The sequence below is a fragment of the Pimephales promelas genome, chromosome 6 (genome assembly GCF_988280905.1).
Source record: "Pimephales promelas chromosome 6, fPimPro1.hap1.1, whole genome shotgun sequence".
Taxonomy (NCBI): domain Eukaryota; kingdom Metazoa; phylum Chordata; class Actinopteri; order Cypriniformes; family Leuciscidae; genus Pimephales; species Pimephales promelas.
In genome coordinates this window covers 42,528,046-42,543,473 of record NC_142774.1, presented here as the reverse complement: position 1 = coordinate 42,543,473, position 15,428 = coordinate 42,528,046, and the positions used below count along the sequence as shown (strand labels likewise).

The window sequence follows — 15,428 nt, the reverse complement described above, 5'->3', positions numbered from 1 at the left end:
GGACGGGCTTGTTGTTCCGTGTCCAGCTCAGCGCTCCCGAACTCATGAACAGGGGCTCGTGTGTGACTCTCGTGGGAAGCGCCGGGGGTTCGGCCTGTAAATTCCTCAACTCTAAACATGGATTCGTTACAAATGACGTCACGCTTTCCAGGATCAAAAACCAGATGTTCTTATTTCTAACTCTGCAAAAGTGCAAATGGTGAATTAACAGGCCTTTTATTTGAGACACACAAGAAGAGGAATTCTGTTTTGCACAGTAGTTTATCATTCTGGCATGGATCTGTGGGGAAAACAGCTTCATGAGGCGGTTTATATTGAGTTGGCAAACATCAGGTGTCTTAACCACTCTCTCACATCTCCAACGCAGATGTTTCACCTCCTCACTCGGGCGTGCGTGCCAGAGCAGATTCAGCACGACTCCAGCGCTTCTCACGCTCACACGTTTCCATCAGTGATAATCAATGACTGAATGCAGAAATGCATTAAAATGCATTTAAATAAACAGCACACACAGGACCGCATCTGCACATATCGACACAGAGGTCATTTGGACACTGAAAGGTAAAGTGTGCAGAGAAAGCTGGTCTGAGATCAGCGTAGGAGCGTCTGCAGACATGAAGTCTTGAGAGAGACAGACGAGTCTTTCATCTGAAGACGGAGTCGCCCACCGCATGCTGTTAATGTCACTGAAGACTGAAGACACTGAACTAAACTCTTCGACTCAGTACGGCGCTACATTGCTGTCTCATCACTGCATCATTCTGGAAATAATGATTTGCATGATCTTATTCAGATCAAATAGGGTCAAGTTAGTTACTGTTCATTCATAGCACTGGAAGTGGAAGGTCAAGTCAAGCGCACTGCATTCTGGGAAACAGTATCTCACACACTGTGCTTTGTCGTCAACTGCATGTCGAACAGCTGTGTCTGTGCAAACTGTAGACGATATACAAGGGCTTTTTCGTTTGTAAAAAATAAAATAAAGCATTAAGAAATACGAGAACAAATAATAAAGCAATATGCAAGCAGAAACTGTTTCAGATGGAGGATAAGTGTCTCGTACTCACAGGTGGAGGTTGAGCTGATAATGAAGATCGGCCATGCTGTGTTTCAATACCAACACCGTTGGGTCACCTGATGGAGTTTTGGGGTCACCTGATGGAGTTTTAGGACGCCGTTGGGTCACCTGATGGAGTTTAGAACACCGTTGGGTCACCTGATGGAGTTTAGAACACCGTTGGGTCACCTGATGGAGTTTAGAACATCGTTGGGTCACCTGATGGAGTTTTGGGGTCACCTGATGGAGTTTTAGGACACCGTTGGGTCACCTGATGGAGTTTTTGGACACCGTTGGGTCACCTGATGAAGTTTGTCAGTTCCTGGCCACTGTTGCCTTCAGCTTGCTCGGGGATATTCAAATTAGTTAACCAATCAATAATACCCTTGATCAGCTCTACCAAAAGTGGATGTTTTTCCACCCTCTATATGAACATTGTTATTATGTTTTGATTGATACTGTGAAGCTGCTTTGATGCAATCTATATTGTGAAAAGTTAAATATAAATGGACTTGACTTGACCTATGATTGACAGGTGTCCCATGTGACGTCATGCCCGGCTCTCCCACTCCTGCTCTGCTCTACACACACACATTCACACACACACACACACACACACATTCACACTGCTGCAGTAAAACAGGATTAATGTTAATGCATAGATTAGTTTCAGCCGGAACTGGGAAACACTTCCCTTAAATCCTGATGTACTCGTTACATAATACACTAAATACATTAAAGACACATTTTGTACAATGTAAATAAAAATAAAACAATTTTGGCTTACGTTAATTTACATTTAACACAGGTAAATTCATTAAAATACACAGTGACAAAGAAAGACTGATTGAAGAAATGAAAGATTAATGTCATTATAAGCACTCAAACCCAGTCAGTGGGTTTTCCAGGCGAATTATTGCAATATAGATCATAAAATAAACACGCAGAATATCCGCGGATCATCTGAAGACTCTTTATCTCGAGTCACGTGATCGGAGGAGTCTCGGGCACGAGCTGCGCGCCCACGGACATTCACTCGCGGAGCCCGAGCAGAACCTAACAGAACTCAGCAGACAGAGGAGAGATGTAAACACTGCCGGATCTCCTCCATGCCCTGAAACACTGCTCGCGTTCGACTCCAATCATCGGTTTAATATCCGCGCGCGCGCACAGGTGAGAATCACTTCCACTCGGAACATTCACCACATTCACCTGACACTCGCTTAAACTTTGTAGTACAATGAACTTGGATGTTTAAGTAATTTCAATTTAAATTACATTAAACTGACAAAAAGAAGAGTTGAACTTATATTCAGAAAAGTTAATTTTGATGAGTTAAAGAAATGTAAAAACATGTCATAACTTTGATCATATCATTTTTCACAGTGTGTGTGTGTGTGTGTGTGTGTGTGTGTGTGTGTGTGTGTGTGTAAATCACGATCATCTCATTAGAGATGCTGTTTCTAATCTAGTTCTGGGTCTGTGTATCAGAATCCTGTGTGTTTAGTAACCATAGTGATTGCTGCTGTTTTCATGGCTGTCATGGAAGCGGACATTTTCTCACACTCATCCTTCAGAAATATTTCCATGGATTCTGTCCCTGGTGAATAAAGAGAGTCCCAGAAGCCGCAGTAACGCACACGGCTGGAAGATTAAACGCGTTTACATGATTCGCCTAAACAGCAGTGAGACCTCTGACCTTTGGCACAGGAGAGTTGTGCGACTAGTAACAGAGTTCTGAATCTGTGCAGAATTGCAGTAAAGTCGAGGAACACTGACATCTCCACCCTTTATCAAATCTTAATCATATTCATATTGTGTATAGTTGTGCTTTTATTTGTAATAATAACGCAATGAACACATTTAAAAAAACATTTAAGAGGCTTGATACGGATGTGATAAAAGCAGAAAAATCGAACCTGATCCAATTTTTTTTTAAGACGGACGAATCTTTTTTTATGACGGACGGAGGCAGTGTGCAAGCGTGATTGTCAATGTGAGATCGTATTTATTTTTTACCTGCGAAAATTTCAGTTTCCGTGTGCAAGGGCCTTTACTCACTAAAGACCAGTGGAAAAGCTCTTTCACAGCGTGTGTGCCTGATGTTTACCTGCTCTGCTCTCAGGTGTGCTGATGGCGTGTTCTCTCAGCCCCGCTCTGCTGGCGCTGCTGCTGCTGCTGCTGTCGGCCGGCGCGGCCCCGGGGCCCCAGTGGCCCATCCAGCGGGTGCCGGTGATCTGGGCTCAGCACACGGAGGACCGGGCGCCGCCTCACTTCCTGCGGGCGCCTCAGCTGGAGCTCAACACTTCCTGCGGGCCGGCCTGCCACCGGCGAGCGGCTCCACCCAGCGACTCGGCCCTGCGGCTCCGCTTGTCCTATGAGACGCTGTACTCCAGTGGCAGGCTAACTCAGACCGCCGTGGGAATCTACGGGTTTGACGCTAACAGCTTCACCCAGACGCCTGCCAGTCGCTCCCGACCCAAACGCCAGATCTTTGGCCACGACAGCCGCTTCAGTATCGTAGGGCAGGACTTCCTCTTAAACTACCCGTTCTCCACTGCGGTGAAGCTGTCGACCGGGTGCTCGGGGACGCTAGTGGGTGAACGACATGTGCTGACGGCGGCACACTGCGTCCACGATGGCAAGAACTACGTGAAAGGAGCTCAGAGGCTGAGAGTCGGCTTCCTGAAGCAGCAGAAACACGGTCCGGCGGGCAGAAACGGCACGAGCGGCAGACCGGACCGGACGAAGTTCCAGTGGATCCGGGTGAAGCGCACACACGTGCCGAAGGGCTGGATCAAGGGCACCGCTAACGACATCGGCATGGACTACGACTACGCCCTGCTGGAGCTGAAGAAGGCGCACCGGCGACGGCACATGAAGCTGGGCATCAGTCCCTCCGCTGCGCTGCTGCCCGGGAAGCGGGTCCAGTTCTCCGGCTTCGACACCGACCGGCCAGGTCAGCTGGTGTACCGCTTCTGCCGGGCTTCGGACGAGACCTACGACCTGCTGTACCAGCGCTGCGACGCTCAGCCCGGCGCTAGCGGATCCGGCGTCTACGCCCGCATGTGGAGCCGCACACGGCGGCGCTGGGAGCGCAAGGTCATCGGGATCTTCTCCGGACACCAGTGGGTGGATCTCAGCGGATCGCCTCAGGAGTTCAACGTGGCGGTGCGCATCACACCACTCAAATACGCCCAGATCTGCTACTGGATCAAGGGGAACTACGTGGACTGCAGAGAAGGTTGAGGAGCGCCGGCTTCATTCACTTCATTAGCACTGAAGATTCTCTTACATATGCAGGAGAGTTTCAGTCCAGCAGTATACAAGAACATGCTGAAGATCAACATGCTATAAGACACTGTTTTTAAAGGGATAATTCACTCAAATATGAAAATTACTCCATGATTTACTCTCCCTCAAGTCATCCTAGATGTGTATTACATTCTTTCAGACAAAATATGTCCCGACTCTTACAAGCTTTATAATGGCCGTTTCTGTCAAAGTGCATCAATCCATCAAGTGCTCCACAGGCTACTAGAGATTAATAAAGGCCTTCTGAAGTGAAGCGATAAGTTTGTGTAAGAAAAATATCCACATTTAAAACGTAATCGACTATAATAACCAGCTTCCGGCAGACGGCCTGTAAATCATGGGATCATTTTAATTTTGGGGTGAACTATCCCTTTAAGCCATTCTAGTACAAATGGAAGGTTGTGCCAAAGAATGTTTTTCCATTAATGTCCATTTAAACTGTTTTCATTATAATATAGTATGTTTTATGAGTGCCTGATTTTAAGACAAACTAAAGGAGACCCACTTTATTTTAAGTGTCTTTAACTACTAGTGCAAGTACTTGCATTTACATTAATCATTTGATACAATGCAATTGTGTTCATACAAGGTATTTCCATTTTAAAACTGCCTACATGTAATTGCTGTTGACCTTTGACCTTACCCGTACTCTTGTTCCCCGCATCCCACCTCAAGAGTGTCTGAAACACAACAACACAAACATTGAACCCTAACAATTATTATTATGCAAGTACATAAAGACACCTGATATAAAGTGTAACCATTAGAGGAAGATGTTCTGGACGGACACTGGTGAAGGACTGGGACAGAAAGGCACTGGTGAAGGACTGGGACAGAAAGGCACTGGTGAAGGACTGGTTTTCTCTACTGATGTTTGAATGGAAATGCTAATGTTTCTGCTTATGTCTGAGAACTACTGTACGAGATCCTGTGTTTCCCTCTGGTGGTGAGAAACGGTTTTGCAGATCTCCACACACACACACACACACACACACACACACACACACACACATACTGTAAACCAGTGGATAATCATTCAATGACACTAATTACTTTCAGAGTTTTAATGTCCTCTGTTACAACACATTAAAAGCTTTTGCTAAAAAATAGCACCAGTGAGTATGAGAGACGGCTGCTGGAACTGCAGATTAGACATCAGAGGCAGAAAAATCGTAACGCTTGTCGAGAACATATTTCACATGAAAATCATAAGGAAACAGATCATGTTTTTAAGGCTTTTCTTACTTTGAAATTAAGCTAATTTCCAATTAAAATAAAGAGAATTTGATAATAAGCAAACCAAACATATTATCATAATGTCAAAAAAAGGCTTGATCTTCCTGATGGACCTTGCAGGGAAGCATGACCTGACATGAGTTTAGTGCAGAGCATCATGGGCATTAGAGCTGCTTCACTCATTTATTCTGGATGTCCTTACACCTTTGAAACAAAAGCGGTTTTATAAAATACTGCAAGCTTAACAGTGCATGGCTCCGCCCACAGCTCACGTGACCACGCCCACTCCCGATGCCCCACGGCCCCCTGGGATTTGGCACAGAGTTAACATGAACAGCAAATGGAGATGCGGATCGCTCCAGCTTTAAAACAGATCCTGTCGGGGAAGTTTCTCTACAGAGACGGATTGAAACCAAGTGGACACTCGAGATGCTCAGAGCAGATAATACTGAAGAGTGTACGTGACCGTCCAGCGTTGGCGATGAACCGGACCGCCCCGTCCGTCCTCGTGATTGGCCAGCATTAGCTCTTCCAGTTTTTTTTTTCTTTTTTTTCAATCTTTGGCAGAATTCAGACGCGGGCGACTAAACATCGACGCCTGGATACGCCATCGCGCCGTAAACGCCCGTCTTCTAGTCTTCGTGTGTAACAGTATACAAAATAAACTATTTTATTAAATAGATACAAAGGTTGCATGAAAACAGACGATATCAAAAGCGAGAGTCTCAGGGCGTCTTGACGGGCAGGCCGTGGCCCGGCGGGTACGAGTACGCCTTGCCCAGAACCAGCCGGTCTCGCAGGAGCTTGAACAGCACGTAGTAGTTGCAGAACAGGATGAGTCCGAGCGAGAGCGTGTGGTTCCAGCGCTCGGACCGCAGCAGCGAGTACAGCTGGTACAGAACCACACTCGACTCGATCCCGATCAGCAGGTTCAGGATCCGCAGCGGCTTGTGGAACAGGAACTGGGCCGAGGAAAACACAAGCATTAGTCAGCGAGAGGAACTGAAGATCCGGTTAAACATGAGCAGAACTTCTGAACACAAGAACAAAGACACACTTCAGAGACTGGATCATTACACACACACACACACACACACACACACAGTCAGATCGGACCGATCAGATGATGATGACCAGTGAAAGGGTTACAATCGGCCGCAGGTTTGAGCGTCACACACTAGCCCTTTCCCACCAAACCATTTTGAGAGCCGGTTCGGAGCCGGTGCCGACGGCCAGGAGAACCGGTTCCAAAGCGGCACCAACTCTTTGCTGGACTAGAACCGTTCTTTTACCGCGTCATGCTTACGTCGGGGGCTGGAGCGGGTTTAGATGTGTCCTAAAAACATCTTTTCTGACCATAATAAAGGATCAGAAATCCAAGAGAAACATTTGCAGAAACACGATGGAGTCCGCCTTTGTAATTGTAACGCAAGCGTTTCTATTTTTGTAATTTTTTTATTGAAGACATTATAAGCAAAAAAGAAGTCACAATATAGAACAAATAAATGGAAAGAAAAAAAGACACAAGATGGGGGTACATAACTTATCAGAAAAGATTACATATCAAACGAAAAGATTAAAAGACTTGTATATTTCGATAGTTTTTAAACCCTTCTTGGTACACGAGTTAGAGATGATCCCAAAGTAATGTTGTACTTGCAAGCGTTTCTAGCTAAGACGTATGGCGACATACACAGTGACGTAACGACGTCGTTCCCTGGGCGCTCTAGTCAGTGGAAAAACAAACAGGTTCTGAAACGGTTCGCAAGTTCAACCAACTCCGAACCAACTTTAACCAGCACCAGTCCCGAACCAGTTAGAAAAAGGGGAAACTGACAGCGAAAACACGAGTCTACAACACACTCTTGTTCATTCATGATACAGGTAGGACAATAATAATATTAGAGCTAAGATTATCACAAATAAACACAAGATTTTAACGCATCCAAGTGTGTGTGTGTGTGTGTGTGTGTGTGTGTGCGTGCACGCACTGGACGGCAGGGATGATCACTCGCAGTTTCCTATAACAGTGGAAACAACTTAAAATACTCTATCATTTATGGTCATACAGAAAATACTACTTTTATTTCACAACTACTTTTATTTGCGTAATGTCACAATAACAAGAAAACGTTGTGCTTTTGTAAAATAAAATAAAATAAAACAATCAGGCATGGTTTCATGATCTTTGTGAACTGAAGCGCGAGAACTGAAACCAAATATCGCCTCCGCAGGCTAAAGCTGGAAATGCACTTTAAAACTAACTTCTGATTCTGTAATCCGTACGAAATGTGCAGAGATGCAGATATGTTTTTAGCCGACACTGATATAGGAAAACATTAGTTTATTAATAATCAATTAAAATGCGTCGTTATTTTTCAGACACATTTATTATAGCCTTTATAACTCCCCTATACATAACCTTTCTGTCGGCTGTGGATACGGCTCTCAGACGCGGGAAAAATATCATTTCCAGGTTCTAATTTGGCTTTAGAAAACATTTTTTTTCCATATTAATTTGTAAATATTATATATATATATATATATATATATTTTTTTGTGTGCAGCATTTGTTGTAGAGTAAAATGTTGGTGTTCAACTTTGCGTTTTAAAAATACAACAACCGTTCATTTTTGCTTTGCAATTACGGGTAAAATAAGGGAAAATGAATGCAAGTACACGGACTGTTTGGACATACGAGACAGAGTTCTTTATTCAATTCATAAAAGAAACAATAATTACAGGAATAGCCTACTGGACTCTAAACCTCGGAGCAGAAATGAGGAGAAACACTAGGAACTCTGTTTTTCCCTGCCATTAACGCTTGGATCACACACACACACACACACACAAACGTCTCCTTTCATTTATAATAATAATGTCTGTCTAGTGCAGCGCATGGCTGTGATATAAACCTACCAACGTCTGTTGCCATGATTTTTGGAATGACTTCTCACTCACGGGAAATCAAGGAAATCTCACTCTCACACTCGTTATCTCGCTCTCTCTCGCTCACTCCCACTCACACTCCCTCTCTCTCTCACACTCCCTCTCTCTCGCTCACTCACACACTCTCTCTCTCACTCCCTCTCTCTCACACTCCCTCTCTCTCTCTCTCTCTCTCACACTCCCTCTCTCTCGCTCACTCACACACTCTCTCTCTCACTCCCTCTCTCTCACACTCCCTCTCTCTCTCTCTCTCACACACTCCCTCTCTCTCGCTCACTCACACTCCCTCTCTCTCACTCCCTCTCTCTCACACTCCCTCTCTCTCTCTCTCTCTCACACTCCCTCTCTCTCGCTCACTCACACACTCTCTCTCTCACTCCCTCTCGCTCACTCACACACTCCCTCTCTCTCGCTCACTCACACACTCTCTCTCACACTCCCTCTCTCTCACTCTCGCTCACTCACACACTCTCTCTCTCTCACACACTCCCTCTCTCTCGCTCACTCACACTCCCTCTCTCTCACTCCCTCTCTCTCACACTCCCTCTCTCTCTCTCTCTCTCACACTCCCTCTCTCTCGCTCACTCACACACTCTCTCTCTCACTCCCTCTCGCTCACTCACACACTCCCTCTCTCTCGCTCACTCACACACTCTCTCTCACACTCCCTCTCTCTCACTCTCGCTCACTCACACACTCTCTCTCTCTCACACACTCACTCCATCATAAGTAAAGGTGAGGAGAGACAGATACTCACATAGAACCGGGCGTGCGAGACGTCGGAGGGCAAGGCCACGTTACACGGACCGACGGCCTTATAGAGGCAGCGACTGTGCCGGACCAGAACTCCCTGTGGCCAGATGGTGCTGTCGGACCAGCTGCACACACACACACACACACACACACTCATTTATACAGTGCTTTAACACTATAGAGTCTCACAGCAGCTTTACAGTGCTAACAGGAGATTACAGTCACAGAGAGCAGATCTAGAATAAAGTTATTGTCCAGATAAAGTTAGTTTTGATTGATTCACTTCTGTTGTAAAGATCATTAGTGATTAACTGACCGGCCGCTAACACGACACCGCTCTACAGAACACAGAAACTTTAGTGTGCTCCGGCCGTTCACACACACACACACACACACACACACACACAGTGTTTGAGCTCGAGAACACACACTCTGAAACAGGATCCAAGGAGCAAGTTTTAAACACATGATCATCTCCGACGAAACTTCAAAAACATGAATCTGTGAAGCGCTGACGGCGTGCACATGTGCATCACGTGTTTAGTCTATAGATTAGTGTGTTTGAATATATATATGTGCGCAGGCGTGTCTTCACAAAGTGACATCGCCAAATGAAGAGAAGTGTTCAGCCAGTGTGAGATGAGATGAGATAATGCGAGCGCTCACATGTGCTGCGGGGCGTTGCTGCCGGAGCCGGGTTCGAGCCTCTGCCATCGGCCCAGGTGCGCTGCGGAGCGATGCAGAAGGTCGCAGTACCGGGGCGGCAGCAACTGGCTCATCAGCATCACGAAGGCGTTGATCCACACCATGATCAGGTGCTCGCAGGACCAGCGCATGTCGTAGTACTGCGTACTCTGGAAAACAGCACGCAAACGTCACACTGCAAACTCAAATCTCTGAAAACGATGACGTCAAGCCCATGTCATGCTTTAGTCTATAGTGTTTAATCCCCATCTAATGTCCTGGCAGCAGAATACAGTGTTTTAGTCGTTTATTCAGGGTTATATAGACTCGAAACAGGACGAGGGTCAGGGTTACATAGACCATTTCACAAGATGTAAACAACACTGGTCCAGAAGCACTTCCTGTTTCAGTTTTTTAACACTACATAAAATCTGGGATAAAATACAACCAACAGAACATTAAAACTGAATCAAAAAGTTAAACAAACGTCTTTAAGATGTTTCCTTTACATGTGAAATAAAGAAAACAGTTACAAACTGAAACAGGAAGTGCTTCTGGACCAGTGTTGTTTACATCTATAGACTCGTTGAGGCCGGCGCTCACCTTGACGAAGCACAGCGGGAGGAAGGCCACATAATACGCACTGAACAGCGAGTTGAACAGCACTTCTTTGATGCGGCGGTTGAAGTCGGTTTTGAGCTGCTGGACTTCGGAGCGGATCCGGTCCGGCGACGGGGGGGTGGGGGGGCAGGAGTGTGCGGGGATGGGGGCGGGGCCACAGAGCTGATCCCGCAGGTGTTCCCGGAGGAGTTCCAGGAACGGTTTGGGTCTCAGAGGAACATCAGACCCGTCCGGCTCCGAGAACACGCAGTCCGACGGGGACCGAGACTCCTGGTGGAAGCAGACCAGCGGCACGTACACACCGAACCTGCGCACACACACACACACACATTATTCACACAAACCAGCGGCACGTACACACCGAACCTGCGCACACACACACACACACACACACACATTATTCACACAAACCAGCGGCACGTACACACCGAACCTGCACACACACACACACACACACACACTGCATGTCATATGAACAGGACTCACGGATAGCCCAGGAACAGCAGGTTGAGCACGGAGTGGTTCCTGAAGAGGTGCACGAGGGTCCAGCACAGAACACACACACACAGCGTCAGCAGAACCAACCGGACCGCCAGCAGAACCGTGTAGCGCAGCGGAGACGCTGGACACGCCACACACGCCTGCAACACACACACACACACACACACCTCTTTATGAGGAAACACTCTTCAGTGCACAGTCACCGATGATCATGATGTGAGAAATAGACCACAAATGCATTGTCAAAACTTCCTCCTGCGCTCTCACGCACAGTCCTGCACACACACACACACGCACACACACACACACACGCACACACACACACACACACACACACGCACAGTCCTGCACACACACACACACACACACACGCAGTCCTGCACACACACACACACACACGCACACACACAGTCCTGCACACACACACACACACTGCAGGAAAGCCACATGCAAATACGTTCCTCTGAGCTCCAGTGTGATGATAAATTTGGGATTTTCCAACAGAAAGGAACAGTTAACCATCATATTAATGTGATCTTCATTTGGAAACGCTTCAGTTCATCAGGAACAGCCTGAACACACACCTCCGACACGACGGTCCACACGAGTCTCCTGGCCAACATCACGGTGATGAACACAGCCAGGTGAGCGTCCATCAGGTGATAGTTCTGCACAGAGACACACGTGCATATTACACACACACACACACACACACACTCGTGTCGTTCAAACACGTGAGTTTCCTCAGTGGAAGATAAACGATGTTTAGCAGAAAGTTCGCACTGTTGTAGATCACACAGAGGATCGGGTTTATTGAAGTGATCAAAATGAAACGCTGCACTGAAAACATACGACTGAAGGGTCTGATCTTCACACACACCGTTACTCATTCATAATCACTTACACCGTCAAATAAATGTGCAAATTAAATACAGACTCGACACATCATCAGCAGAACATGACGACGGTGATGATGCGTGTGTGTGTATGTGTGTGTGTGTACCAGTGAGGTGGAGGCCGTGGGCTGGCTGTAGGAGGACCACCACACCGTCCTGTAGATGTTGATGTACTGCACGAACAGCGCCACCAGCAGGTAGAGGAACAGCAGCGCCTCGAACAGAAGATTACTGTCCAGAGGAAGATCGGGGATACGGGAGTGCCGGACGGGATCTGGAGTGATGAGGGCCGTGAGGGGCGGAGCCGAGAGACCCAGCGCACTGCTGTTCCTGACACACACACACACACACACACACACACCCCGCATGACTACAACAAACACCAGTCAATGCTTTACACACATCACCAGGGCAGAACGCGTCTCTCTTCACTCTCGCACAGCTCTCAGCTCTCCTACGCGGATCCACATAATCTCATATCAATGTTTTTGGTTCTTTATAATCTTCTAAAACTGCACTCGCTGCTCAACTCCTGATCCTGGATCAGTCAGATCGGCCTGTGTTGTTATTGCCGGAGTCTCTGAAGCTTGTGTGAAGGCTCCGCCCTCTTCTGAATGAAGGCGGGGCAAAAGCTAATTTGCATTTAAAGCGACACACACACAGAAACTGCGTGTTCTTTCTCACACCCAAAAAGGGGCAAATTTGACGAGCTGTAATAAATGATCTGGGATTTTCAGCAGAAATTTCACACACATATTCTTGGGGACACCATAGATTTCTATTACGTCTTGTGAAGAGGCGTGTAATATAAAACGCAATTTCGTGGTGAAGAACATCAGAAGCAAGAGTGCCTCACCTGCACCGAAGCCCCGCCCCATTGCTGAGGCCGCCGCCCACCAGCGTCTGCAGCGACGGCAGAGCGCAGCGGCTCAGCTGCTGTCTACTGGGACCCCTGCGGCCCCCGGGCATGACCTCCAGCGGCTCCCTGCGGCCCCGTCCTCACGTCTCCACCAGCGGCTCCCTGCGGCTCCGTCACGTCTCGGCCACTGCAGGACAAACACAAGCCAAGGGTCCGGCCAGAACTACTCAGATACAGGGTAAACACGGTGTGACTTTACATGTTAACTGCGGTGAGGTCACCCAACTCTCATTGAAACGCAGTCAGGTCAGAGGTCAGAGTGGGCAACACTCATCTGACACAAAGCAGCAGTTTTTCTGTTAAAACCGTTGCACCAAAAGAGGAAGTTAAAGTGCAATATATTTGCATTTATTTATAATTGTATTTATATTGTTCTTCTATTTCATTTCACTGTGAAGCACTTTGAGATGTTTATCTGTGAAAAGTGCTAAATAAATACATTTTACTTACAATGAAGCTGAAGTTATTAAGAAGAAAACAGCATTAAACTCTCCTGAGGCATGAACACAAAAACCTGCTGAGCTGTTCATCCAGACCACCGCCGATCACCTAATGACTACACTATTCACTGTCAACTACACTAAACCAGACTAACTATCAACTACACTAAACCAGACTAACTCACAACTACACTAAACCAGACTATCAACTACACTGAACCAGACTATCAACTACACTGAACCAGACTAACTCACAACTACACTAAACCAGACTAACTCACAACTACACTAAACCAGACTATCAACTACACTAAACCAGACTATCATCTACACTAAACCAGACTATCATCTACACTAAACCAGACTATCATCTACACTAAACCAGACTATCAACTACACTAAACCAGACTATCATCTACACTAAACCAGACTATCATCTACACTAAACCAGACTATCAACTACACTAAACCAGACTATCATCTACACTAAACCAGACTATCAACTACACTAAACCAGACTATCATCTACACTAAACCAGACTATCATCTACACTAAACCAGACTATCAACTACACTAAACCAGACTATCATCTACACTAAACCAGACTATCATCTACACTAAACCAGACTATCAACTACACTAAACCAGACTATCAACTACACTGAACCAGACTAACTCACAACTACACTAAACCAGACTATCAACTACACTAAACCAGACTAACTCACAACTACACTAAACAAGACTATCATCTACACTAAACCAGACTATCAACTACACTAAACCAGACTATCATCTACACTAAACCAGACTATCAACTACACTAAACCAGACTATCATCTACACTAAACCAGACTATCATCTACACTAAACCAGACTATCAACTACACTAAACCAGACTATCAACTACACTGAACCAGACTAACTCACAACTACACTAAACCAGACTATCAACTACACTAAACCAGACTAACTCACAACTACACTAAACAAGACTATCATCTACACTAAACCAGACTATCAACTACACTAAACCAGACTATCATCTACACTAAACCAGACTATCAACTACACTAAACCAGACTATCATCTACACTAAACCAGACTATCATCTACACTAAACCAGACTATCAACTACACTAAACCAGACTATCAACTACACTGAACCAGACTAACTCACAACTACACTAAACCAGACTAACTCACAACTACACTAAACCAGACTAACTCACAACTACACTAAACCAGACTATCATCTACACTGAGCCAGACTAACTCACAACTACACTAAACCAGACTATCAACTACACTGAACCAGACTAACTCACAACTACACTAAACCAGACTAACTCACAACTACACTGAACCAGACTAACTCACAACTACACTAAACCAGACTATCAACTACACTGAACCAGACTAATTCTTAACTACACTAAACCAGACTAACTCACCAACACTTAACCAGACAATCGTCTGAACCAGTCACCGACAGACTAACAATGTCAACGAACTAAACAACACATGTACTAACTAACACACACACACACACACAGGAAATAAACAGGATCGTTGGTCTGCAGCTGGTAACTGAACTATAACCCTAACTGAACTATATGAATATTGAGCTGATGTCCATTACTATAAATGTTGACTGAGCGCATAATTAACAACATTAACATTAATGAATAATTAAAGCAGCACTTACCGAACACCAATCATGAGCGCAGACATCAGTCCCCTAAACTCTGTGACAACCACATTTGTTTCTCTCTCTCTCTGAATTAATGATAGCCTACAGTGTAAAGTTTCTGACAGATAAATATGGATATTTCGCGTGTGTTGTTGCAGTCGCGCTGCTCTGTATTAACGGCCTTAAAATGCAAAACAGAAAGTTGCAGAAGTTCCTCGCGCAGTTACACACCGACGTGGCAAACTGACGCTGCGTCACATGACGCCATCAGCCCCGCGACGCGTGGTGCGCACTGCGCAGGCGCGCGCACACACACACAGTTCACGCTAGATGGTAGTACTAAAACAATATAATGTAACATTT

At 45.9% G+C, this 15,428-nt stretch overlaps 2 protein-coding genes across 2 annotated transcripts; one reads left to right on the top strand and one right to left on the bottom strand.

Moving 5' to 3' along the window:
* The first annotated feature begins 2,101 nt into the window (after positions 1–2,101).
* On the top strand, positions 2,102–4,829 carry LOC120458980 (serine protease 23). The gene is made up of 2 exons (XM_039646853.2): positions 2,102–2,230; positions 3,183–4,829. Exon 2 carries the CDS (start codon positions 3,191–3,193, stop codon positions 4,304–4,306), a length of 1,116 nt encoding a protein of 371 aa, XP_039502787.2. The 5' UTR covers positions 2,102–2,230; positions 3,183–3,190; the 3' UTR covers positions 4,307–4,829.
* A 1,433-nt stretch (positions 4,830–6,262) lies between these two features.
* tmem39a (transmembrane protein 39A) lies at positions 6,263–15,308 on the bottom strand. Its single transcript, XM_039646847.2, has 9 exons — positions 15,081–15,308; positions 12,869–13,058; positions 12,120–12,342; positions 11,701–11,784; positions 11,102–11,256; positions 10,598–10,922; positions 9,977–10,164; positions 9,315–9,435; positions 6,263–6,570 (listed from the first exon to the last, which is right to left on the bottom strand). Exons 2-9 carry the CDS (start codon positions 12,979–12,981, stop codon positions 6,334–6,336), a joined length of 1,446 nt encoding a protein of 481 aa, XP_039502781.1. The 5' UTR covers positions 12,982–13,058; positions 15,081–15,308; the 3' UTR covers positions 6,263–6,333.
* Between the last annotated feature and the right edge of the window lie 120 nt (positions 15,309–15,428).

Coding starts and splice junctions, on each gene's coding strand:
- tmem39a (XM_039646847.2), bottom strand. CDS start 12,981: ATGCCCGGGGGCCGCAGGGGTCCCAGTAGACAGCAGCTGAGCCGCTGC. Junction 11,257..11,700: donor TGTGGACCGTCGTGTCGGAG/GTGTGTGTTCAG, acceptor TGTGTGTTGCAG/GCGTGTGTGGCGTGTCCAGC. Junction 10,165..10,597: donor TCCCGCTGTGCTTCGTCAAG/GTGAGCGCCGGC, acceptor GCTGTTTTCCAG/AGTACGCAGTACTACGACAT.
- LOC120458980 (XM_039646853.2), top strand. CDS start 3,191: ATGGCGTGTTCTCTCAGCCCCGCTCTGCTGGCGCTGCTGCTGCTGCTG.